The sequence below is a fragment of the Scyliorhinus canicula genome, chromosome 4 (genome assembly GCF_902713615.1).
Source record: "Scyliorhinus canicula chromosome 4, sScyCan1.1, whole genome shotgun sequence".
In the NCBI taxonomy this organism is placed as follows: Eukaryota; Metazoa; Chordata; class Chondrichthyes; order Carcharhiniformes; family Scyliorhinidae; genus Scyliorhinus; species Scyliorhinus canicula.
This window is the reverse complement of record NC_052149.1, coordinates 37,427,461-37,453,549: the sequence shown is the minus strand read 5'-3', so window position 1 is coordinate 37,453,549 and position 26,089 is coordinate 37,427,461. Positions and strand designations below refer to the sequence as shown.

At 44.7% G+C, this 26,089-nt stretch overlaps 1 protein-coding gene across 3 annotated transcripts in view; it reads left to right on the top strand.

Moving 5' to 3' along the window:
- Positions 1-26,089, top strand: part of usp24 (ubiquitin specific peptidase 24) — a 200,945-nt gene that overhangs the window by 77,413 nt on the left and 97,443 nt on the right. For all 3 annotated transcript variants that reach the window (XR_005460306.1, XM_038794055.1, XM_038794056.1), the window contains exons 16-24: positions 1,577-1,684; positions 7,287-7,436; positions 9,871-10,002; positions 10,336-10,447; positions 12,295-12,371; positions 22,759-22,899; positions 23,679-23,732; positions 23,825-23,940; positions 25,533-25,599. Coding sequence is in view for 2 of the 3 variants with exons in the window: in XM_038794055.1 (XP_038649983.1) it covers positions 1,577-1,684; positions 7,287-7,436; positions 9,871-10,002; positions 10,336-10,447; positions 12,295-12,371; positions 22,759-22,899; positions 23,679-23,732; positions 23,825-23,940; positions 25,533-25,599 (957 nt within the window). In the remaining variant the exon portion in view is untranslated. The remainder of the gene's footprint in view (positions 1-1,576; positions 1,685-7,286; positions 7,437-9,870; positions 10,003-10,335; positions 10,448-12,294; positions 12,372-22,758; positions 22,900-23,678; positions 23,733-23,824; positions 23,941-25,532; positions 25,600-26,089) is intronic.

The following is a 26,089-nucleotide window of genomic DNA, read 5'->3' as shown; positions in this document are numbered from 1 at the left end:
AGTGAGAGGATAAATTTTAAAACCTTAAATGAGATAACATTCAAAATGAAAATTGTGAAAGAAGGCTTTATTTGTGAGAGAAAATATGACTTCTAATTACACATTTATAGGTATTTTTCACTTAGAAATCTGCAAAATAGTCATTTGGTAGTACAGAAAGAAAGAAAGAGATGCGCTGTTGAAGCTTTTCATCTTGCACTCATCAGGACAGATGCAAGATTGCCACATTTCAAGGGGAGCATGAAAAAAGGATATTGATTGGTTGGCAAATTAACTCTGGGCCGTTGTCATGGAAAATGCACCAGGGAACAATTGCCCTCCATGTTTTTGTTTAAGTCAAGAAAGGCGCAATGTCTGGATGCAAGGTGTTCCTTTTGCCAGCAGAAGAACAGCCCTGTGTATGAATATATGTCGCTTCAAGCTTCTTGCGTCTGCTGTGATGAGTTGCAAAAGGAAAAGCTCTGACAGCATGTCCTTTTTTGAAAGCAGTGTTCTGTAAACTTCAAGAATAAATTAAGTAAAGGTGGGAGAAAAATAAGAAACCAGTGTTGAGAGAATTTGAGTCAGAGAGGAAAAAGGGCTGTAGAAGAAGGTATAACAACATGAGGGTGGAATTATGCCTGTGTACTTCAGTCCAGTTATACTCCATTGTCCAACCCAACCTTCTAACCCAACCTTGCTGGAAGTTTATGAATTTGATTCCCCATATGCCTAACAATTTGGTGGATTAGACTACCTTAAGGAATATTTGAATGTGGAATATTTGACCACAAGCTGTTTAAGCAAATAATAAAGTCTAATAAAGCCTATTTAAAAGGAAAATATTTTTTTGACAAAGAGGAATATTAAGGTTTGGGGAATAAGCAAGGGAGCAACATTAATCAGTATGATCTATATGGAGAAAAACACAGACATAGGTTTGTTTCTGCACTTGTTTTGCATTTGAAAAGCTAAGAACTGGTGGCGTGAATTGGCGATTACAGCTGCTTTGAAGAGACTGAAGTACTGTTGGATTAGTAACTTGGCTAATGTTAAACTGTCACTTTTGCAATGTCTAGTTTCGTAATTTAAAGCTCTCAAATAAGCCATCAGTGCTCATTCAAATAAAAATAAAAATTTTACTTTTTCAAGTTTTTGTTTTGCAAAAAAAATGGTTGAGAAAGATCAGATAGTGTGGCGTTCAAATGTCTCCATGAGCTAATAGGGATTCGCAGATCAACTTGGTTTAAGGAGCCGTTTGAAGCCTGTGATAATATTCGCCACACCCTTGCTATTGTTTTGATAACTGAAATGTGTAATGCTGTTTTAATTATATATGTCTTCTGTGTGCGCAGTAGATAATTTTATTTTCAATGGGTGCCTTAATGTGGTCAGTCAAGCTGCTATTTACCATTGATGCATGCTGTTGCAAACACTGGATGGTAACTATGATTTCACCTGCGATATTTACCTCCTATTTATCCAATTAACCAGAGCTAGATAGATCTGTAAGTGTTTTAAATATGTAGTATTGTTCAAATTGCAGTAGAAATGTTTTGGCTTTGCTATTGTTTCAAATTGTGCTTTTTCTTCTCAGTCTTCCCAGCAAAATAGCCAGCAGCCAGTTTGGGTGGTTCCAGCTTTGCGTCAGCTTCATGAGATTACCAGGTCCTTCATCAAACAGAGCTGTCAGAAACAAGATAAGGTAAAAAGAACTGATTTTGATCAGAAATCTATAATGGTCTCTGCATTAGATGGAGGAACCCAAGGGTCCTGGACCTTCAATCCTATAAGAGAAAAGAAGTCTGGCAGACAAGTTACTAACAAGCGACTAAGTAACCTCCAGCTCAGCACTGCAGTTGACTGAAGCAGTAAAATTCCTCTTCTACTCAAAGGATTGCTGAACTGTAACGCTTTAAGAATTTTTCTCAGTTGAAATAAACATTCCAGGATTTCAGAGCTTTTCAATTAGTGTACAATATTTGTAAAAAAAATCAAATTTAGAGTACCGAACTCATATTTTCCAATTCATAGTGTGGCCAATCCACCTAGCTTGCATATTTTTGGGTTGTGGGCGAAAAACCCATGCAAACATGGGGAGAATGTGTAAACTCCACACAGACAGTGACCCAGAGCGAGGATCGAACCTGGGACCTCGGCGCTGTGAGGCCGCAGTGCTAACCCACTGCGCCACCATGCTGCCCTTAGTGTACAATATTAACGTGTAAGATTTAATCCCAGTCCAATATTCTTTGGATATTTTAACATTATAACTGTAATACCTGGTTCCTACATTGATTTTCAGAGGACCATACTTGGATTGACATGCATGTCAGATGTAACTTCATAATTTGGCAATCATGCTCCTGAAGTAAAAAATATTTTCTGCAAATATTTTAGCAATTAGTTTCTCAACTGACTAAGCTCACGGATTCTTTCCTGAACTCTGTAAAATATTGGAATAATAAACTGGAGATATATGATAGTAAATGCAGTCATTTGCACAAAGCCTAACACGTGAGGTTAGCTCAAACAAGACAATTGAACTAGAGAATCCTGGACATGACTGCAGCATGGATTCATCACATTGTTCCACCCGAGCGCTTCAGAAAATCACCGTTCTTATTTTCTATTGTTCCCCATGCAATTCTTGTGAAATCCTGGCATTATGGAGCCTTAACCAATCCAATTAAAAGAATTAGAACTGGGATATTATAGCCCTAATTTGCGGTTGTGCCTACTAAGACCCATATACATCAGCGCTGAGGACCCATGTTTGATCCCGATGCCGGGTCACTGTCCGTGTGGAGTTTGCAGATTCTCCTCATGTCTGTGTGGGTCTCACCCCCACAACCCCCAAAAAAATGTGCAGGGTAGGTGAATTGGCCACGCTGAATTGCCCCTTAATTGGAAAAAAGAACTGGGTACTCTAAAATTGTTTTTTTTTTAAAAAGACCCGTATACATTTTTCAGAGTTTATGGGGTATCTAGACTGAGAGTTTTTACTTTATTAATTTGTCCTTTTGAGACTTTAACCATTCAGGTAATACGAGATACTTTGGTCATATAATTCAGGAAATGTTTATTAAGTAACAAAGAGTAATATTTAACAAAGTTGAACAGTGACTCCTGGATTTATAAGGGTCTTAACCCTGGTTCGACCTTGGACACGGTTGACATGTGTGTTGGTTCCCCTCTTCGACTGTTCTTCTGTTCATAGCAGGCATCAAGTCTCGCTTTGCAACTTCTTCAATTCCTCTTCTTCCCACTCTGCTTGCCTTGTTGCTGGAAGTTTGTGATTATTAATCCTTTCTGATACATAGCCCATCCTCATGATCAGTGGCTTTTCTGAATTCTGATTTGGGCAGTGTATGATCAGTCTTTGATTAGTTTTGGTGGTGCGTGATCAGTCTCTGGTTTCTTGAGGGAGTAGTCAGCTACACGTGTCACTGTGTTACCTCCTGACTGGTGACGGTGTCAGTTACCTGTGAAGCAGTCTTTCTCGTTGTAGTGTTTTTCTGTCATTTTATTAAATATGGCTCTCTACTAAAATAACAGGACATTTTTAAGATAGTTTCTTTGTCTGCTTATATGAGATAAGAGAGCACGTGGCGTCAAGTACTGATCTTTAACTTCTGGGCTCATCATCCCAAATGCCTAATTGATATATGGGTATCAATATTGGATGTCCTGTAGAATTCTCATTAAGATAAGATGTTTATCAGTAATTTTGCTGAAAGGATTACTTCACTGGTGTTGCGTTCTATTGTGACTGTTGACGCTTGGCACAAGTTAATTAAAAAATGCAAAAGAGTACGAAGTTGCACACGGCCATAAAATTAATACAGAAATTACAGGTTACTTCAAAAATAATATTTACACAAATCATGGCTGGGATTCTCCACTATCCGGCAGGGCGGGCCATACCGGCGCCGAGGAGTGGCGTGAACCACTCCGGCGTCGGGCCGCCTGGAAGGTGCAGAACCTTCCACACCTTCAGGGGCTAGGCCAGCGCCGGCAGGATTGGCGCCGCGCCAACAGGCATCGAAGGGCCTCTGGCTGGCCGGCCGGCCTGAGTTGGCGCATTCACGTGAGCGCCAGCGTGTTCTGGCATGATCCCAGCGCATGCACAGGGGGATTCTTCTCCGTGCCGGCCATGGCGGACTGTTAAAGAGGCTGGCGCGGAGGGAAAGATTGCCCGCACGGCACAGGCCCGCCCGCACCTCGGTGGGCCAGGCCACCAAGGGGACCCCCCTCGGGGCCAGATCCCCCCCCTCCCCCAGGACTCTGCAGGCTGCCCGCAGAGCCAGGTCCTGCCGGTAAGGACCTTGTTTGATTTACGCCGGCGGGACTGGCTGAAAACGGGTGGCAACTCAGCCCATCGCAGAACGGAGAATTACCTGGGGGGGGGGGGGGCGGCAGGCAATGCCGACGGCCCCCGACCAGCGGGACACGATGCCTGCCCCCGCCGAAAAACCGGCGGTGGAGAACCCGGCAGGGGGAAGTGAGAGGGGGGATTCAAAACCCCCCCCCCCCCCCGGCAATTCTCTGGCCCGGCGAGGTTCGGAGAATCCCGCCCCACGTATAAAATCAGTGCATTTTAAGACAATGTGTAAAGATCAGGTCGCAAGATGCACTTAAAAAATGCAGTGGGATGCATTTAGTTGATGTATGTTCATAAGTAACAAGAGACAAAACTGCTTGCAGAACTAATTGTAGCTTAATTCTTGACCTTACAGAACCAAAGCAATATGTGGGTTTGTTATGTAACTTGTGAGAAAGTGACTGTTTTTTAAAGCAAGGCTACTGGTTAAAAGACTGAACTATTTTAAGACACAGGCCTAAAGGCTTTAAATCTCTTAGCTGTCATCACCACACAATAGGCCTTTGAGTCTTGAGTAAAGTGTACAAATTGATCAGTGTTAATTACTAGGGATGGTAACGGTTCCAGAGTCATATCCATTCAACCTCAACGGACTTTGTTTAAGTGTAACTTTGCACAGGCCTCGGGCCATGTGGTATATTTCACTTGTCAAGTAAAGATGCCGTTGCTCTTTCATAGTAAGAGGATGCAGTCACGTGGAAACAGTGGTCCTGATTACAATCAAATAGGATATAATATTAGGTTAATTGATTAATATATGTCAATTACTTGATCATTACATATAGCTAAACTAATTAATTTTTAAACATTAATTTTCCTACATCAGCCTCTCAATTTATTTCCTTCATTGCCTGCTGATATTGGGCTAATACCTTGAAACCAAAAAGGATAAACTAAGAATCCTTGTAGGAAAATCATCACTTTTGTTTATGAAATTATCTCACTGACGTTGGTGAAATCTGTTGCAGGTAAATTTCAATGTTTACAATAGACAAGTTTTTGTTTTGCAATAAATCATTGTTCCCTAGTATGTGTGTTTTAAGAATTTGACCATAGCTATGCACAATCACGTGTTGGATGAGGTGGTAAACCTCAGTGTCTTTCCTAAGCATTTTAGAAGAATTTCCTGCTTCGTGTTGCAGATATCGTAATGTTTATGGACTTGTCTAGGAAACAGAACCTTTTAGCTCACTATCTTGAATAATGGATTGACCATTGGGTGTCCCCAGTTGTAACTTTCCATAGTTTACTGGGAAATCTCAAAGATATTGATTGGAACAGATGAGCAACATTTGTCCAAATTATCTTTCTATCAATACATGGTGGTTGCTTACCTTTGGCTGCAGCCTCTCACACCTCGCTAAGAAGGGGCAATAGATAGTTTAGTCTTTCTTTATTGACAACAATGTTCCAGTGTAGGATAACAAATTAAGAAGGAGCTTGGATTTAGTTGCCTTTCATGACGAGAATTCCTTCGCGTCAAGGTGTCTTCATGGTAAGTTTTATGTCCGTGAAAGATTGTCATCTTTCCATGGTAGTCTTGCTAATCTGGTACCTACATCAAGCAAATGTGCAGGGCATTATTAAAGAAATTAAATGATTTGAATTGATATGGTCTTTCCATACCAAAGTCCTTCATAGTCAAATAATCATTGTATGTACTTGGCAGATGTTGATAGACCAGCTAGCCTGGTGCATTGATAGACATGAAGGGTTTGACTGTTATTGGGGGTTGTGGTACATCGTGCTCAGCTTCAGATAGCATTCGAAGCCAGTCACCAGGGGGCTTCTGGCTGGACAAAGTGTTTTTTACTGGTACACCACAACTTTGAAAACTAGACTCCACCAGTACATCTGCAGATATGGTAGCTCCTAATGTGTGCCAGCCCATTCTTGTATCTGAATTTTTGTTGAGTTGGACTCCATAATACTCACTTACAAGATCAAGGAAAAGTGAAAGCCCATCATAATGAATGCACCCAAGAAGTTAGAAGAATTAAAACCACTTCTAACTCCTGGGCAACTATAGTACTGGAACCAATATGTTAGGGTATTCAACCAGATTTGAACACCTGCATCTTCTGCTAATTCCTTTGACAACAATTGCTGCTTCATTTATAAGGACATCAGTGAGCAAGCTTTAACGGTGTTTGATTTTTGGATCTGCCCAACCGATTATGCCAGGAGTTTGGCATTAGATTTTTTGACACGATTCCTTCAAATCAACTTTGTCATTTTGAGCCATGCCAATTTGTTATAATATTGATTGGGGCGGCACAGTGGTTAGCACTGCAGCCTCACAGTGCCAGGGACCTGGATTCAATTCCCACCTTGGGTGACTGTCGAGTTTGCACATTCTTCCCCATGTCTACATGAATGTCCTCCGGGTGCTCCAGTTTCCTCCCAAAGATGTACAGGTTCAGTGGATTGGCCTTGCTAAATTGTCCCTTAGTGTCCAAAGTTAGGCAGGGTAATGGAGTTACAGGGATAGGATGGGGTAGTGGGCCTAGAGAGGGTGCTCTTTCAGAGGGTCAGTGTGGACTTGAAGGGCCAAATGCCCTTCTCCTGCACTGCAGGGACTCTGTGATTCCATGATTTTTTAAGCTAATTTGTGTCCTTCATATTTTTCATTCCTGGGTTGTATCTCTTCTGAGTGTCCCCTCTATCATAGCTTCACAAATGACTTTTTTGACTGATATTTCATTACTAGGATTTTGGATTAACATTGCCCAAACTAATTTCACCTCAAGCCAACACAACTGTTATGAAGAGAGGAAACCTACTTTAGTTTATTTTCTCTTGATTTCTTCAGTTGAAAGGACGAGAGTACCCAAATTAGGGTTAGGATAACCCTTCATTGTTGTATATTTCATGTAAAATGAGGTTGGTTTTTAGTGTTTTGCTTCTGTTTCTGTTTTTCCAGAGCATTGTCCAAGATTTGAAGAAGAACTTTGAAATAGTGAAGCTGGTTACAAGTAGCCTTGTGGCTTGCCATCGACTAGCTGTTTCTGCAGCTGGTGCAGGAGGACTGATAGGATTGACGATCGTTGATGGGAGATACACACATCAAGATGTAAGTGTTTCAGGGATAATTCACAATGTGTGCATTCAATTTGTAAATAGATTTTGATATATGTTGGACTAACTAGTTCACATACCAAATGAATGATCACAAAATATACCTGGTCTCTCTCAAGTTTGATCTTAGGAGTTTCTTTAAACTAAAAATCATTGTGTAAATACAGGTTTGAATTTGGGAGACCCGGGTTCTTGACCATTGACAAGTGCAAGCTTGTTGTCAGTTTATAATGCCTTGATTGAAGCTACTGTTGTCAAGTAGACTGTTCCTTTGGACCTGTTAAAACTTTAGCAAAATTGCTGCCATCATTTTATCTGGAGCAGCCCTTGTCTTGTTTTTCTGCAGGCAGTTTCATTTTTCATATTAGCAGTTCCTAGTTCTCATTGTACTGAATTAAGATGTTCTTCTGTTTGGACTTCAACTCTGATCTTTGCAACACAAGCACTTAAATGAACCATAGAATCCCTACAGTGCAGAAGGAGGCCATTTGGCCCATCGAGCCTGAAGTGACTGTCTGAAAGAGTACTCTACCGTGGTCCACTCCCCGCACTATCCCTGTAACATCGCACATAGATCATGGCCAATCCACCTAACCTATACATCTTTCGACTGTGGGAAGAAACCAGAGCAGCCGGATGAAACCCATGTAAACACGGGGAGAACGTGCAAACCCCATGCAGACAGCCACCCAAGGCTGGAATTAAACCCGGGTACCTGGCGTTGAGGCAGCATTGCGCCACCATGCCACTCTTGTTTTTTAAAATAAATTTAGAGTAAACAATTCATTTTTTTCTAATGAAGGGGCAAATTAACTTGGCTAATCCACCTACCCTGCACATCTTTGGGTTTTGGGGGTGAGACCCATGCAGACACAGGGAAAATGTGCAAACACCACACGGACAGTGACCTGGGCTCAGGGTCGAACCCTGGTCCTCGGCGCCGTGTGGCATGCCACCCTTGTTAACACCGATAGAAAATCTTCACCTGACAGTAAAGTACAGCTTGTTGACTGAAATAATTATTCTTAATAATAATCGCTCAATATATTGTTCCTGATTTGAACTTCAAAATCTTGTTTAAAAAATTCTTCAGCTCTAAAATCTGTTCAACCCCGATTAAGAAATAGCTCATTTATTTGAAGTGGCAATATTATTGTTTCTTCTGTTGAAAATATACAGTATTTAGTTTTCTCCCTCAGCTTTGATATTCTGAAAAGAAGCTATCTTTTCCTCTGCTTAACCTAATTGATTTTTCAAGTTTTTGAATTGGTAATTGTATATTGAGTTCTAATTTGATGCAAAATCAGAAAATGGTAGAAATGCCGGACTCACTGTCCTGAGAAGAGAAAAGACAAGTTAATGTTATCAATGTAGCCCTTCATCAGAATTTATTTAATTCATATTTTCTCATTGCAGATGCTAATTGATGTTTATTTTTGAAAAAAAAAGGTTATAGATTTTAGAAAAGCTTCAGTGAAGAGTGGCCAGAATTATTAGGAGGCTAAGATGTGAAGTAAGGCACAAGTGACAAATGCAATATAGATCTTCAAAGTAATGAAACGTATGGCTAAAAAGAAAGTATAATATTTATTTTGGATAGCAAGCGTAGAATTAGAGGATAGAAAACTCACACGTTTCAAGCAAGGTTAGAAATTAGAACGTTTATCCCAATAAGTTAAGTACTAGTAGAACAAACTTCCAGAAAGTGAGCTGATGTGATGTTAATTAACATCTATAAAAGGAGCTTGACTGATATTTTTCTTTAGAATGCTTTTTGCTACATTTTAGTCCTAATTGAACCATAATCCACCAGTTTGTTTGCTTCTCCCAATATATGAATGTCATTTTCCGATTATACTTTTGCAATTTGCCAAATTTCAAAAATTTGTTAATATAAGTTTTTCCATGTGTAGCACCTAAAGCCATATAATAGAAAGACGTGCCTTTATATGGTGCCTTTATATACCTTTATATGGTATCGCCAACACCGGACGTCCCGAAACACTTTACGTAGAATCTATAGAATCCCTACAGTGCAGAAGGATGACATTTGGTCCATCAAGTCTGCTTGGATCCTCCAAAAGAACACCCTACCTAGCCTCACTTACCCTGCCCTATTCCTGTAACCTCAACCTGCACATCTTTGGGCACTAAGGGGCAGGTTAGCGTGGCTAATCCTAATCTGCACATCTCTGGGAGGAAACCCATGCAAACACAGGGACAGCGTGCAAACACCACATCGACTGTCTCCCAAGGCCGAAATTGAACCCTGGTCGCTGGCGCTGTGAGGCAGCATTGCTAATCACTGTGTCACCGTGCTGCCAATGAAGTGCATTTTAAAGTGTTGCTGCTGTAAGCAACAGGCACCCAAATTATACTCAGAAATCCCCCACAAAAATCAATGTGATATGTCTCTGTTTTTACCGCAGTACCTAGAAGCCCATCTGAGGTTTCTGGCATTTTTTCTTCAAGAAGCCAGTCTTTACATAGGCTGGAACCGTGCCAAGGAGATTTGGGAGTGCCTGGTGTCTGGATCAGATATTTGTGAACTGGATCGAGAGGTACAATGTTTAGTATTATTTATTGATCTGCATGATATAATGTGCTGTGCACTGTTATCAGATCTCTAGATATTCTTCTTTTTAATAACCTGACATTTAACTTTAGAACCCCCTTTTTACCGTCAATCCTTGCCAGAAGTCGAGCTGACATTTCTCACTGCTTCTGCATTCAGGGATAGTTACAGTAAATGGTCTATAAAAGGGATTTTAAAAGTTTGCTTTTTCTTTGCATTGATCAATTAATACACTTGTATGTAAACTTCAGTATTTTTCAAATGAAGCACCAGACAATGATTGAGAAATATAACTCTTTTCTGTACAAACCTTCTTTAGTTGTGTTTTGAATGGTTTACCAAAGGACATGGAGACTTGGAGAGTGATATTCAACAACAGCTTTTTAAGGAGAAAATCCTCAAACTGGAACCCTATGAAATCACTATGAATGGTATGTATGTATGGCAATTTAAATCGGAAGCACAAATTTAACTTCCGTCCATTTTGAGCATTTTTTATCCTTGGGATGTTTGAATACGCATCACAGCCAATGCTTTAAAGTGTTGTAATTGAGGGGCAGCACGGTGGCGCAGTGGGTTAACACTGTGGCCTCACAGCGTTGAGGTCCCAGGTTCGATCCCAGCTCTGGGTCACTGTCCGTGTGGAGTTTGCACATTCTCCCTGTGTTTGCGTGGGTTTCGCCCCCACAACCCAAAAGATGTGCAAGCAAGGTGGATTGGCCACGCTAAATTGCCCCTGAATTGGGAAAAAATGAATTGGGTACTCTAAATTTTTTTTTTTAAATGTTGTAATTGTTATTTTGTAGACAAGTACTTTATAATTAGGTGGTAATTTGAAATATTTGCCCATCAGTTTACTAATGATGACCTTGTGCTCAAATAGCCATGTTGCTAAGAGATTTGTTTCTTGTGAAATGGTTGGAATGAGAAGATATAAATGAGTGAAATTGGGCAGGTAAAACTTTTGTGTGCTGAGATTCCCATAGTATGGAAACAGAAGTTTATGGAATGTAAGGTTATTACCGTGACCCTGCCTTTACTATTTTTTTGCCTTACTTTAATTTGTTCTGGATCTCTGTGCATAGAATGGTGGTGAAGCAACAAGATGTTTTCTATCCTAGGCCGCTTTCGGCAAATAATTTGCATTGTATGATGCGTTTCTACACTAAATTAGCAGTTAAAAGAATGAGATGAGATTTTATTGAAACATTAAGATCCTGAGGAGACCTGCATGGTGGATGCTCAGAGGATGTTTCCCCTTATGAGAGGGACTAGAACTAGGGGGATGCACTTAAAAATAAGGGTGTCTCATTGAAGATGGAGATGAGGAGCAGTCTTTGCTCTGAGATTCGTTAGTTTGTAGAATTCTCTCCTCAGAAAGTGGTGGAGGCAGGATTGTTGAATATTTTTAAGGCTGAATTAGGTAGATTATTGAATGACAAGGGCTTCAATAGTTAAAGGGGTAAACGGGAAAGTAGAGTTGGGACCACAGTCAGATCAACCGTGATCTTATTAAATGGCGGAGCAGGCTCGAGGGATCAAATGGCCTACTCCGACTCCTAATTCTTGTGTTCCTTGGGGTTCGCAGTCTAAATTTTGTTTAGGTAAACCTGGATCATTCATTTTCAGTACATGATCATAGATGTTCTTGTTAAAGTATCACCTTCTGTTTTGAAAGATTGTGTGCTATATTCTGCTTTTTTATTGACTTTGCTTTTGCCAGTGGATCTTCAAAATTAAAATTCAAAATTAATCGTGAGCAATTTCAATTTCCTGCAGCTATTTCCAACACAAGTTTTTGTTTTCACTGTCCGTCTTCCAAACTCCATATTTTATGTTTCTTGAAGACTGTTCTGTTTTAAGGAGTTGAGCCAAACATGGAGAAACAGTTAGTTTAAATTACTTAATACTTATGGAAGATAACTGCCCTACTGAGTGGATCAGTGATTGGTCTGATGCAGGTATGAAACAAGGGGTTGTATGGGAATGGTGCGGTATTCTTTCTCCTTGCATTTGTGAAGTGGCCAATTGAAGGTCCGAACCATCAAATTTGTACTAGGAGGCAATGTAGAAGTTCATAATAAAGAAAATAGGTAACATGCAACACATAAACTTCTCCTTGAGTTGGATGATCAGCCATGGTCATAATGAATGGAGGAGCAGACTCGAAGGACCGAATGGCCTCCTTCTGATCCTATTTCTTGTCTGTCTTGACTAATTTAATCTAGCTCAGTAACCAACAGTTCTATAAATTCATCCTGGTGTTCTCTTTTTTTAGGGTTTAATCTCTTCAAAACTTTTTTTGAGATTGTAAACCTTTCTGATCATCGATTGAAAAAACAAGGTGCTCAGCTGGTAAGATGTTTTTCATTTGCTGCTTGTGCTGAAAATTTTGCTTGGGCATTTAAAGTTTTCCCTCTAGATTTAGAACAGGTCAAAATAGGATGGAGTGATGTAGCAAATGGAACAGGGTTTGTCATTTTTATGTCGTGATATTGTATGATGGATTTTTTATGGCCTTTAAATTCCACTCTCTTCCCTCAGGCAATGGGAGTGATTTCTGTCTGACAACCACATTGTCTTTTGGGAAGAATGGGGTGGTAGTGTAAACATCTTATTAAAGCAAATGCCAATTTTTCACTCCATAATTTTCAGGTGGACCTCAATTTGGGCATTGAGAACTCACCCATAACCAGTAGGAGCGTAAAGAATACAAGTTAAGAACATATACTGGCTTTTTTTTTACCCAAACATCACTTTGATTACTAATCACAGTTCTTAAAATTGCCCATATATAATGGGTTTCACAAATCAGGAAGAGATATCATTTTCTCCAATTTAAAGGGATCCTCAGGTAAAAAGCTGGACATTTTTGGGAGACAATTTGTTTATATCAGGCTGTGCTTTTCTCGGAAAGTTGTCAGTTATGTCACTTGCTGAAACCAACTAACAGCTAACACAGCATTGCTAGTTTCAATCCAGTTCCTTGTAGCCCTGAACTTTTTTGCCCTCAGCTCCTTCAAAGCTGCCACAGGACATCAATATCTGTCAGTGTATAGCTCATGCTTATATAAAATTGTTTGCTATGGCTGAATTGTTTAACCACATTCCTTGTGGTTTGTACAAGTGGTAGGGTAGTGTTCTAATGCTTTCTCAGGTAGCAGGACTAACCAGCCTCAACAACTGCATGCATTAAACCCTTCTACACCGCCACTGTTAATTACATGGGTTTCCCCTCCTTTAGTAAGCAGCAATGTGTGTGATCACCAGCAGTACATCATGTGGGCCTGTGCCTGCTGTCGTGGAGATTGCCTCGGCACTTACATCTTGTGTCAATCCTCTATCTCCCCCAATCCCTCAGCTCTTTCACAGCAGGTCAAGCTGGCTGCTTTTGTTCAAGGCAATCCCTTGTGATTTTTGTTAGAAACCCACGCTGACTGACAGATCTGCACTACAACCAGTTTTAATCCTTGGTTAGAGCCCCTATTGAGAAAACCATTGGGCTCCTCAGATAACCTTTCTGTTGCCTGATGCAGCTCATCGAGTGTCTGTTGCTCATAGTGGTTTGTTCTGTGCTGCATAACTTCACTCTCCAAGGGGGCAAAAGGTGGAGCTACCTTGGACATGGATCTTCAGTATGATGGAGGAGATGATTATGGTGTTGAGGAGTTGAGAGGGCTCTAAGTTTCCTGCAGGCAGCACCCATTGCCAGCAGCTTATTGAAATGTGCTTCAGCTGAATAATCTGTTCCCTATGTCTCCCCCAATCTTCTTACCCGCCAATAAATTGGATCTGTCCAAATGTCAGCAATGCTACAATCCCAACTAACGTTAGAAAGTCAGCAGCTGCTTCTGGACATAATGCTTTTGGAAATTTGTGTGTGAAGATTATAATTTACCAATTGTCAACATCATATAATTGATCACTCAGGTGAAATACGTCAGTGCCAATCACAGGAACAAGAATAAATCATTTAGTAGCTCCAGCGTGTTCCACCATTCATTGCAATTAAGGTGAATCTGTCACCTAATTCCCACCTTTGCCCCCATTACTTAACAAAGACAATTACAGCACAGGAGCAGGCCCTTTGGCCCTCCCAGCTTGCGCCGATCCAGATCTAAACCTGTCGCCTTTTTTCCAAGGATCTACATCCCTCTGTTCCCCGCTCGTTCATATATCTGTCTAGATGCATCTTAAATGATGCTATTTTGCCCGCCTCTACCACCTCCACTGGCAAAGCGTTCCAGGCACCCACCACACTCTGCGTAAAAAAACTTTTCACGCACATCTCTCTTAAACTTCCACCTCTCACCTTGAAATCGTGACCTCTTGTAACTGACACCCCCACTCTTGGAAAAAGCTTGTTGCTCTCCACCCTGTCCATACCTCTCATAATTTTGTAAACCTCAATCAGGTCCCCCCTCAACCTCCGTCTTTCCAACGAAAACAATCCTAATCTACTCAACCTTTCTTCTTAGCTAGTATCCTCCATACCAGGCAACGTCCTGATGAACTTCCTCTGCACCCTCTCTAAAGCATCCACATCCGTCTGGTAATGTGGCGACCAGAACTGCACGCAGTATTCCAAATGTGGCCTAACCAAAGTCCTATACAACTGTAACATGACCTGCCGACTCTTGTACTCAATACCCCTTCCGATGAAGGAAAGCATGCTGTGTGCCTTCTTTTTTTTTAAAAATAATTTTTATTGGAATTTTTTACAGAAAATATGACAACAAACAATGAAGTGCAACAAAATAACCCCATAATAACTGTAACACCCCCAAGACCGTATCAACACATGTATCACATCCCCCCCCACCCCCCCAAACCCAGTGAACAACAAGAGAACTTAAAAATAAATTAAAATTAAATAAACAAACATAGTCATCGTCGTGTCTCTCTTTCCCCCCCCCCCCCCCCCCCCCCCCCCCCCCCCCCGGGTTGCTGCTGCTGCTGTCCCAGTACCCTATCGTTGAGCCAGAAAGTCGAAGAAAGGTTGCCACCACCTAAAGAACCCTTGTACCGATCCTCTCAGGGTGAATTTGACCTTCTCTAGCTTGATAAAACCCGCCATGTCATTGATCCAGGTCTCCACGCTTGGGGGCCTCGCATCCTTCCATTGTAGCAAGATCCTCCGCCGGGCTACTTGGGACGCAAAGGCCAGCACACCGGCCTCTTTCGTCTCCTGCACTCCGGCTCCACCCCAACCCCAAAAATCGCGAGACCCCATCCTGGCTTGACCCTGGATCCTACCACCCTCGACACCGTCCTCGCCACCCCCTTCCAGAACTCCTCCAGTGCCGGGCATGCCCAGAACATATGGGCATGGTTCGCTGGACTCCCCGAACACCTGACACACCTGTCTTCGCCCCCAAAGAACCTACTCATCCTAGACCCGGACATGTGGGCCCGGTGCAGCACCTTGAATTGGATGAGGCTAAGCCGCGCACATGAGGAGGAAGAATTAACCCTCTCCAGGGCATCAGCCCATGTCCCGTCTTCGATCTGTTCCCCCAGTTCCCCCTCCCACTTAACTTTCAGCTCCTCTACTGACGCCTCCTCCACCTCCTGCATTACCTTGTAGATATCAGATATCTTCCCCTCTCCGACCCAGACCCCCGAAAGCACCCTATCGCTCACCCCCCTCGCGGGAAGCGAAGGGAATCCCTCCACCTGCCGCCTAGCAAACGCCTTTACCTGCAGGTACCTGAACATGTTCCCCGGGGGGAGCCCAAATTTCTCCTCCAACTCCCCCAGGCTCGCAAACCTCCCATCAATGAACAGGTCCCTCAGCTGTCTGATGCCCGCTCTGTGCCAACCCTGGAATTCCCCCATCAATGTTCCCCGGGACGAACCGATGGTTCCCCCTTAACGGAGCCTCCATCGAGCTCCCCTATGTCGCCACCACTGCCCCCAAATCTTGAGGGTAGCCGCCACCACCAGACTCGTGGTATACCTCGTAGGAGGGAGCGGCCACAGCGCCGTTACCAGGGCCCCCAGGCTTGTATCTCCACAGGACGCCCCCTCCATCCGTTTCCATGCTGCCCCCTCCCCCTCCATCACCCACTTGCGCACCATCGACACATTGGCCACCTAATAATACCCCGAGAGATTGGGTAACGCCAGCCCCCCCCATCTCTACCCCGCTCCAAGAAGACCTTCTTCACCCTCGGGGTCCCATGCGCCCAAACAAAGCTCATGATGCTGCTAGTCACCCTTCTAAAAAAGGCCTTAGGGATAAAGATGGGCAAACACCGAAAGAGGAACAAGAACCTCGGGAGAACCGTCATTTTGACGGACTGCACTCTACCCGCCAACGATAGCGGCACCATGTCCCGCCTTTTAAATTCCTCCTCCATCTGCTCCACCAGCCTGGTAAAATTAAGCTTATGGAGAGTCCCCCAACTCCTGGCAACCTACACCCCCAGGTATCTGAAACTCTTCACTGCCCTCTTAAACGGGAGCCTCTCAATTCCCTCCTCCTGATCACCCGGGTGTACTACAAATAGCTCACTCTTGCCTAAATTTAACTGATAGCCCGAGAAGCCCCCAGACTCCGCTAACAGCTCCATCACCCCCGGCATTCCCCATTCTGGGTCCGCCACATACAACAGCAGGTCGTCCGCATACAGCGATACTCGATGTTCCTCCCCACCCCGGACCAGACCCCTCCATCTCCCTGACTCCCTCAATGCCATAGCCAAAGGTTCAATCGCCAATGCAAAGAGCAAGGGGGACAGGGGGCACCCCTGCCTGGTCCCACGGTAGAGCCTAAAGTACTCAGATCTCCTTCCATTGGTAACTACACTCGCCATCGGAGCCGCGTAGAGCAACCTCACCCATTTGATGAACCCCTCCCCGAATCCAAACCGCTCCAGCACCTCCCACAGGTACCCCCACTCAACTCTATCAAACGCTTTCTCTGCATCCAGCGCCACCACTATCTCCGCCTCCCCCTCCACCGCCGGCATCATAATAACATTTAGCAATCTCCGCACATTCGTGTTGAGCTGCCGTCCCTTGACAAATCCTGTCTGATCCTCGTGTATCAACCCTGGCACACAGTCCTCTATCCTGGTGGCCAGGATCTTCGCCAGCAACTTAGCGTCAACATTGAGGAGCGAGATAGGCCTGTATGATCCACACTGCAAGGGGTCCTTATCCCGCTTCAGGATCAGAGAGATCAGTGCCCGCGACATCATCGGGGGCAAAGCCTCCCATGCCTCATTGAAGGCTCGCATCAACAGGGGGCCCACTAGATCCGCATACTTTTTATAAAATTCCACCGGGAACCCATCCGGCCCCGGCGCCTTACCTGACTGCATTTGTCAAATTCCCCCTGACTAGCCCCTCCAACTCTATCGGTGCCCCCAGCCCCTCTACCAGCTCCTCTTGAACCTTTGGGAAACATAGCCTGTTCATGAAGCTCTCCATCCCCCCTCCCATCGGAGGCTCCGACCGGTACAGTTCCTCGTAGAAGTCCCTAAAGATCCCATTTACTTCTGCACTACATTCCCACCCTTATCCGTCACTCCACCAATTTTCCTAGCCGCATCCCGCCTACGGAGCTGATGCGCCAACATCCTTCTCCCCATACTCATATACCGCGCCCTGCGCCCTCCTCCACTGTGTCTCCACCTTTCTAGTGGTCAACAAGTCGAACTTGGCTTGCAAACTACGCCGTTCCCCCAGAAACCCCTCCTCCGGTGCCTCCGCGTATCTCCTATCCACATCCAAGAGCTCCCCCACCAGTCTCTCCCTCTCCCTCCTTTCCCTATGGGCCCGGATGGAGATCAGCTCCCCCCGGATCACTGCTTTCAGAGCCTCCCAGACCATCCCCACCCGGACCTCCCCCGTATCGTTGGTATCAAGATACCCCTCAATACTTCCCCGGACCCTCCTACACACCTCATCAGCCAGCATCCCCACATACAGGCGCCATAGCGGGCGCTGGTCCCGCGCCTCCCCCATCTCCAGATCAACCCAGTGCGGAGCATGGTCTGAAATTGCTATGGCCGAATACTTGGTATCCTGCACCTTCGGGATCAATCCCCTGCTCAGGCCGAAAAAATCTATTCGGGAATAAACCCTATGGACATGAGAGAAAAAGGAATACTCCCGCGCCCTCAGCCTCCCAAACCTCCAGGGATCCACCCCTCCCATCTGGTCCATAAACACCCTCAGCACTTTGGCCGCCGCCGGTCTCCTACCCGTCCTTGAACTGGACCGGTCCAGTGGGGGATCCAGCACTGTGTTAAAGTCTCCCCCCATGATCAGGCCCCCTGCCTCCAGGTCTGGAATGCGGCCCAACAAGCGCCTCATGAAGCCAGCATCATCCCAATTCGGGGCATATACATTAACCAGCACCACCTTCTCTCCCTGCAGCCTATCCTTCACCATAATATATCTGCCCTCCTTGTCCGACACCACCTCAGCCGCCTCGAATGCCACCCTCTTCCCCACCAGAATCGCCACCCCCCGGTTCTTCGCGTCCAATCCTGAGTGAAAAACCTGCCCCACCCACCCTTCCTCAGACGAACCTGGTCCGCCACCTTCAAGTGGGTCTCCTGGAGCATAGCCACGTCCGCCTTCAGCCCCTTCAGATGAGAAAATACCCTAGTTCTCTTAACCGGCCCATTCAGCCCCCTCACGTTCCAGGTGATCAGCCGGATCAGAGGGCAACCCGTCCCCCTCCCCCGCCGGCTAGCCATAGCTTATCGACTGCTCGCCCCAGGCCAGCGCGCCCCGCCCGACCCGTTCCCCATGGCGATAACGCCTCTCCTCTACCCCCCCTGGCCCACACCAGCTCCTTCCTGGCCATTCCAGCAGCAACCCGGTATCCCCCCCCACCCCCAGGCTAGCACCCCTCCTAGCCGCGACGCACCCTCCATGGTACTTCCGTGAGTCAGCTGACCCCGGCTGCTCCCGCCAAAACCCATCCCATCCCGGCATGGGGTCATCCCCCTCTTGCCACACCTCCTTGGCACCGCTTCGGCGTGGGAAAGAAAACCAGTAGAGGCCACGCCCCCACCGCCAGCTCCACCCCCCCTGCCCCGCAGCGCGGGAAACCAGAGGAAAGCCCGTGCTTTAATACTGCCACACCCCACCCTTCTGACACAGCTCCCCAAAATCCAGTTTCACCCCAACCCCCAGCCCCGTACAGAAGAGAACATATAAAACACAAACCCCCAACATTCCCCACATAACCCACAACCATACCCAACAGACAGACCCGCCCGGAAACAGAGCAAAAAGAAAACCAGCATATAAAACACACATGTCAAAGTTAAAGAACAGCAACAGCGAAAACAGCAACGGCCATAGTGTGTCCCCAGACCCTAGTTCAAGTCCAGCTTCTCCGCCTGTACAAAGGCCCATGCCTCCTCCGGGGACTCGAAGTAGTGGTGCCGGTCCTTGTATGTCACCCACAGATGCGCAGGCTGCAACATTCCAAATTTGACCTGCCTGGCATACAGCACCACCTTCATCCGGTTGAACCCGGCCCGCCGCTTAGCCACCTCCGCACTCCAGTCCTGGTAGATTTGCACTACCGAATTCTCCCACTTGCTGCCCATCTCTTTCTTGGCCCAGCGCAGCACACACTCCCGGTCGCTGAATCGATGGAACCGCCCGCGGGGGTTCATTTGTCTTGGGCCTCCTGGCCAGCACTCTGTGGGCTCCCTCAAGCTCCAGGGGCAAATGGAAGGACCCCGCTCCCATCAACGAGCTCAACGTTGTGGTCACATACGACGTAACGGTTAGGGCCGCACGGTAGCATGGTGGTTAGCATAAATGCTTCACAGCTCCAGGGTCCCAGGTTCGATTCCCGGCTGGGTCACTGTCTGTGTGGAGTCTGCACGTCCTCCCCGTGTATGCGTGGGTTTCCTCCGGGTGCTCCGGTTTCCTCCCACAGTCCAAAGATGTGCAGGTTAGGTGGATTGGCCATGCTAAATTGCCCGTAGTGTCCTAAAAAGTAAGGTTAAGGGGGGGGTTGTTGGGTTACGGGTATAGGATTGATACGTGGGTTTGAGTGGGGTGATCATTGCTCGGCACAACATTGAGGGCCGAAGGGCCTGTTCTGTGCTGTACTGTTCTATGTATGTAAGATCCGATCCCTCCAGGCCCAGGATCCTCAAATTCTTTCGCCTCGTGCGAACGTCCAGCTCCTCCAAGCGGTCTTGCCACTTTTTATGAAGTGCCTCGTGCAACTCCACTTTCCCCACGAGGACCACGGCCTCCTCCTCCCTCTCAGCTGCCTGCTGCTGCAACTCCCGAATGGACATCTCCTGGGCCGCCTGGGTCTCAAGCAGCCTGTTGGTAGTCGCATTCAGGGAGTCCAGCAACTCAGCCTTCAGCTCCGCAAAACAGCGCAGAAGAGAAGCTTGCTGCGCCTGCGGCCACTTCCACCAGTCCTCGGGTGTTCCGCCGTTCCGCCATTTTGTCCTTCTTCCCCCGCTTTTCTTGTGGAGCTGCTGCAGCTTTTTCCTTTGCCCCACTCCGGGTGAGCACCATAAATTGCGGGGAATGCTCCTCCAGACACCTTCCCCCACCGGGATTTGTCGGTACAGCGCCGTTTGGGGCCCTCAAATAGGCCCAATAGTCCTTAAGTAGCGGGAGCTGCCAAACGTGCGGCTTAGCTCTGCATAGCCGCAACCGGAAGTCGCTGTGTGCCTTCTTGACCACTCTGTCGACCTGCGTTGCCATCTGCAGGGTACAATGGACCTGAACAGCCAGATCTCTCTGTACATCAATTTTCCCCAGGACTCTTCCATTGACCCTGTAGTCCGCTCTTGAATTGGATCTTCCAAAATGCATCACCACGCATTTGCCTGGATTGAACTCCATCTGCCATTTTTCTGCCCAACTCTCCAATCTACCTATATTTTGCTGTATTCTCTGACAGTCCCCCTCGCTATCTGCAACTCCACCAATCTTAGTATCATTTGCAAACTTGCTGATCAGACCACCTGTACCTTCGTCCAGATCAATTATGTATATCACAGTGGATAACCTCACGCATGTTTACATTGAAATCCATAAAACACTTTTTTGCATATCCTTGTCTGTAGAGCGCTTACCAAGCTCGGTGCTTCAACACGCTACTCCAGTGGCTGTGGCATGTGTGTTAAAAGGCTTCTTTGACTTATTCGAGGGCATGTGTGATGCCTGTTGGTGGCTTGTAGGTGTTTTGACCCCAAGATGACCAGGCTGCAGACCATGGTAATTTCTGAGGCAGTCTTATGCACCTGGCTTTCTGGCAGGGTAACTAGATCATCCTTAAAATGGGCAATATATACCTCACTTTGCACCGCTGACTCTCATGGTGCTGTGTCTCCATTTTCCAGCTGACCTTCAGGCTGCCTTTATATAATGGTTGGATTTCCCTCCCTCCCAGAAGATTAGCTGCCAGCAAGCTAGCTCATAATATCAAAATGAATTCCAGCTTCAAAGATCTATCTGATCTTATCTTGCAATAATGGGTCAGGTGTAACCGGCATCTGATTTATCTGACAATCAAAATATATCCCAGCCATCCTTTTTCAACAACACACTTTTATTTGCATAAGGCGGCAGGGTGGCGTAGTGTTTAGCATTGCTGCCTCACGGCGCTGAGGACCCGAGTTCAATTCCAGCCCCGGGTCACTGTCCTTGTGGAGTTTGCACATTTTGATTTGATTTGAATTATTATTATCACATGTATTAGTATACAGTGAAAAGTATTGTTGCTTGCATGCTGTACAAACAATGCATACCGTACATAGGGAAGGAAGGAGAGACTGCAGAATATAATGTTACAGTTATAGCAAGGTGTAAAGAAAAGATCAACTTAATACGAGGTAGGTCCATTCAAAAGTCTGATGGCAGTAGGGAAGAAGCTGTTCTAGAGTCGGTTGGTACGTGACCTCAAACTTTGGTATCTTTTTCCTGACGGAAGAAGGTGGAGGAGAGCATGTCCGGGGTGCGTGGGGTCCTTAAGGCAGCGGGAATTGTAGACAGAGTCAATGGATGGGAGGCTGGTTTGTTGGATTGGGCTACATTCATGACCTTTGGTCGTTTCCTGCGGTCTTGGGCAGAGCAGGATCCATACCAAGCTGTGATACAACCAGAAAGAATGCTTTCTATGGTGCATCTGTAGACGTTGGTGAAAGTCGTAGGTGACGTGCCAAATTTCCTCATTCTCCCTATGTTTGCGTGAGTCTCACCCCCACATCCCAAAGATATGCAAGCAGGTGGATTGGCCATGCTAAATTCCCCCTTTTTAAAAAAAACTTTTATTTGTACAGCACTTTTAACATAATAAAAACAAGATGCTTCTCAGGACCATTATGAAACCAAACATGAAATTGAGCCACACAATGAGATAATTAGGTCAGATGACTAAAAGCTTGGTCAAAGAAGTAGGAAAGCGAGTGCCTTGAAAGGTCACCAGCAAAAACTGCATGGAATGGTTTATCGTGTGTAGAATATCCCAAAACCTGCTCTGGCTTAAAATGAGCATGTTCTGTGGATAATTGAATTGTATTCATGGAAGGAATTGACTGCATGTGTATTTTATAAAAACAGTTGTTGAAGTGTGTGCCTTGTGCATTACTTCCCAAAAAACATTGGTCATTATTTCTGTTGATCTGTACTGCTAAGAACTGTTTTAGAAAATGCATGGCAAAATTAAGAAATTAAAATGAGTTGCTGCTTGGGTGGGGACAATTAACTGCTGTACCATTTTGTTTCCAATGACCAGCATGTTGAAAAGCTGGAGCTAACAGGAATGGATTTCATCTGGAGAATTGCCATGGAATCACCAGATGAAGAAATTGCCCATGAAGCAATCCATCTGATCATTAATTACAGCTACATCAGCCTCAATCCCCGTTTAAAAAAGGTACACTGCAAAAGCCAAATGTGTCTGAAATGGATATCCTGATAGGATAAATGATTCATTACCCTTAAATGCCCCTCAAGGGCATTTGGACAATAAATTTTGGCCCAGCCAGCAGTGCCAAGAAAGAATTTTTAAAAATTGGTTAAATTTACCGTTAGCCTTTAACATTCCATGAGCTTTGCGTCTGCCTTCATAGCTTTCTCTCTGACTTGCGTTTTTTAAGAGTTTATTGCATCATTCATTAGCAATAATTCTGATTCTTATAAAAGAAATGAAGTGTAAGCCGAGGACCTTTTATTGTAGTGGATACTGATGAAGATTATGCTAGGAAACTGAAATTGTCTAGCACTAAAATTGTGTCAAATGATTTTGCCTATTAAGTGTGATGCTCTATTAATTTATATGTGGAGATTGAACTGTATCTGAAATTGAGTAAAACCATGCCAGAGCTAAGTATTTTGGCACTGCTACAGATTTTTAAAAAATTAGGCAGCGTGACAAGAAATTGCCGAATGTGATGAGTATCATCTTTATTTCTGCTACTTAATGTTCCTAATAAATGTGCTTTAAAAAAGGGTATATGGTGAGGAAAAATTGCTTTTGTATTCAAACTGGGATTACAGCTTGGGAATGCTCCATTTTGAAGCTGTTTAGTTTCTCTGAAGTTCTTGATAAAACATCAGAAATGAATTCCAGATATCAAAAAATGTCATGTCTGTCATCATAATATGGTGAAAAAAATCCAAAGACTGCCCATTACCGCTTTATTTCTCTTTCAGGACTCTGTTTCCCTTCATAAGAAATTCATAGCAGACTGTTACAAACGTTTGGAGGTAAGTGGAGAATTTAAATCTTGATGTTTTATTATCATTGTGATCTTGTTTTTTGTACGATCTTGTATTTTGCTAATTTCTTGCCGTTGCAGGTTGCCAGTTCGGCACTAGGTGGCCCTACTTTGACACATGCTGTTACAAGAGCAACTAAAATGCTGACAGCTACAGCCATGCCTACTGTAGCTACGTCAGTACAGTCTCCATCTAGGTAAATCTAGTCTTCATTCTCATATTTTTGTGCTCTGTAAACTCGTGTTTTAGATTTTAAATCCTTTTTAAAAATAAATTTTAGAGTACCCAAGTCATTTTTTCCAATTAAGGGGCAATTTAGCGTGCCCATCCACCTATTCTGCACATCTTTGGGTTGTGGGGGCGAAACCCACGCAAACACGGGGAGAATGTGCAAACTCCACATGGACAGTGACCCAGAGCCAGGATCGAACCTGGGACCTCGGCGCCGTGAGGCAGCAGTGCTAACCACTGCGCCACCGTGCTGCCCTAGATTTTAAATCTTGATGGGTTACATGATATTGAGAATGAAAACACACATGCTCTGATTTTGACCACAGCCACCTGGGAAACTCTTCAGAGTTAGTTCAGATGCCTATTGAAACTTAACAAATTAGGTTATTGAATTTCCAGGCTTGAAAATGCTCATTGATAAGCCTGTGAGGTAGCAATTCATAATTATCATTGTACACACATTTCTTTGTCAGGCTCATTCAAGTCCGGTGAATAAACTACCTAGCTTTCTTCTCTGCTTCACGCCTTGCCCTAGAAAAAGTATAATTTAAAATTTTTTTTTAGAGTACCCAATTATTTTTTTCCCAATTAGGGGGCAATTTAGCGTGGCCGATTTACCTACCCTGCACATCTATTTGGGTTGTGGTGAAACCTATGCAGGAGAGAATGTGCAAACTCCACCCACACAGTGACCCGGATCCGGGATCGAACCTTGGTCCTTGGTGCTGTGAGGCAGCAGTGCTAAACACTGCCCCACCGTGCTGCCCACAAGATAAGGTATAATTATTTAAGCCGCACATTACTCTGCATGGTGAGTGTTGACTCTCAACAAACCTTCAAAAGAGGACTGCCCCAGTTTCTACCAGGGCAGAGACTGCATGTGAATACCATGAAATATAAGCATGGTCATTGGGATCTCCTGGACATCACATGGCTGCTGTTGGATTGGGTTATCCACTTGTGCTTCACAGCAGTGTGAGCCAGTTTGGATGCCCCTGATGGTCTTTTCCTTTTTTAAAAATAAATTTAGAGTACCCAATTATTATTTTTTAATTTTTCCAATTAAGGTGCAATTTAGCGTGGCCAATCCACCTACCCTGCACATCTTTAGGTTGTGCGGGTGAAACCCAAGCAGACATGGGGAGAATGTGCAAACACCACACGGACAGTGACCCGGGGCGGGAATCTAACCCGGGTCCTCGGTGCCATTTGGCAGCAGTGCTAACCACTGCCACCCTCTAGTCTTTTCCTACATGTGAGTTTTGTGTGCTTAATGTTTCAATGACGTGTCTATTTCAGTATCGTGGTACAGGACTTAGGACATTTTACTTTATAGAAACATAGAAAATAGAAGCAGGAGGAGGCCATTTGGCCCTTTGAGCCTGCTCGGCCATTCATTATGATCATGGTAGATCACCCAACTCAATAGCCTTGTCCCGCCTTCCCTCCATATCCTTTGATCCCATTCACCCCAAGAACCAAAAAGCCGAATCTAACTCTGCATTATGTTTTTGTACGGGCGTGTCAAGGTACATAATGTTTACTTCTCAATTGTAGGTCCAGTAAACTTGTCATAATTGAGCGGCTGCTGTTACTTGCTGAAAGATACGTGATCACAATAGAGGTGAGCAAATGAGTGATTATATTTCCAGTAAATAGCAATGCCCTTTCTTTTACTAATTGATTTATTCATATTTAATACTCTAAGCTTAATATCTTATTTTACACCAGGATAAGTCCCAGTGCAGCGTTTTTTGTTTTCTAGTTAACCTCCTTTATCATATGGGAAGCAAAACTGGGAAAGTGGAACCTTCAACTCTAGTAGAATTAGATGGCAGAACTCAACTGAACCAGATTTTGAGACACTGGAGTCTAGAGGAGGAAGGTTGCCTAATAGAAGAAAGGAAAAATAGGTGTGGATTGGAGACTGAGCTAATTAAATGGGAAGAAATACTGGGATTAGGGAGAAGTTGGAAAATATAGGAAGTCAAAGGAATGAAGTCCTGACATGGGTTAAAACATGGGTGAATGAGGGACAAACTAGAGATAGGGTAAACAGGCTTGGAAGCTCTCAGATGACAGAAACTTTAAGGCCACGTGATGATGTCCAAATA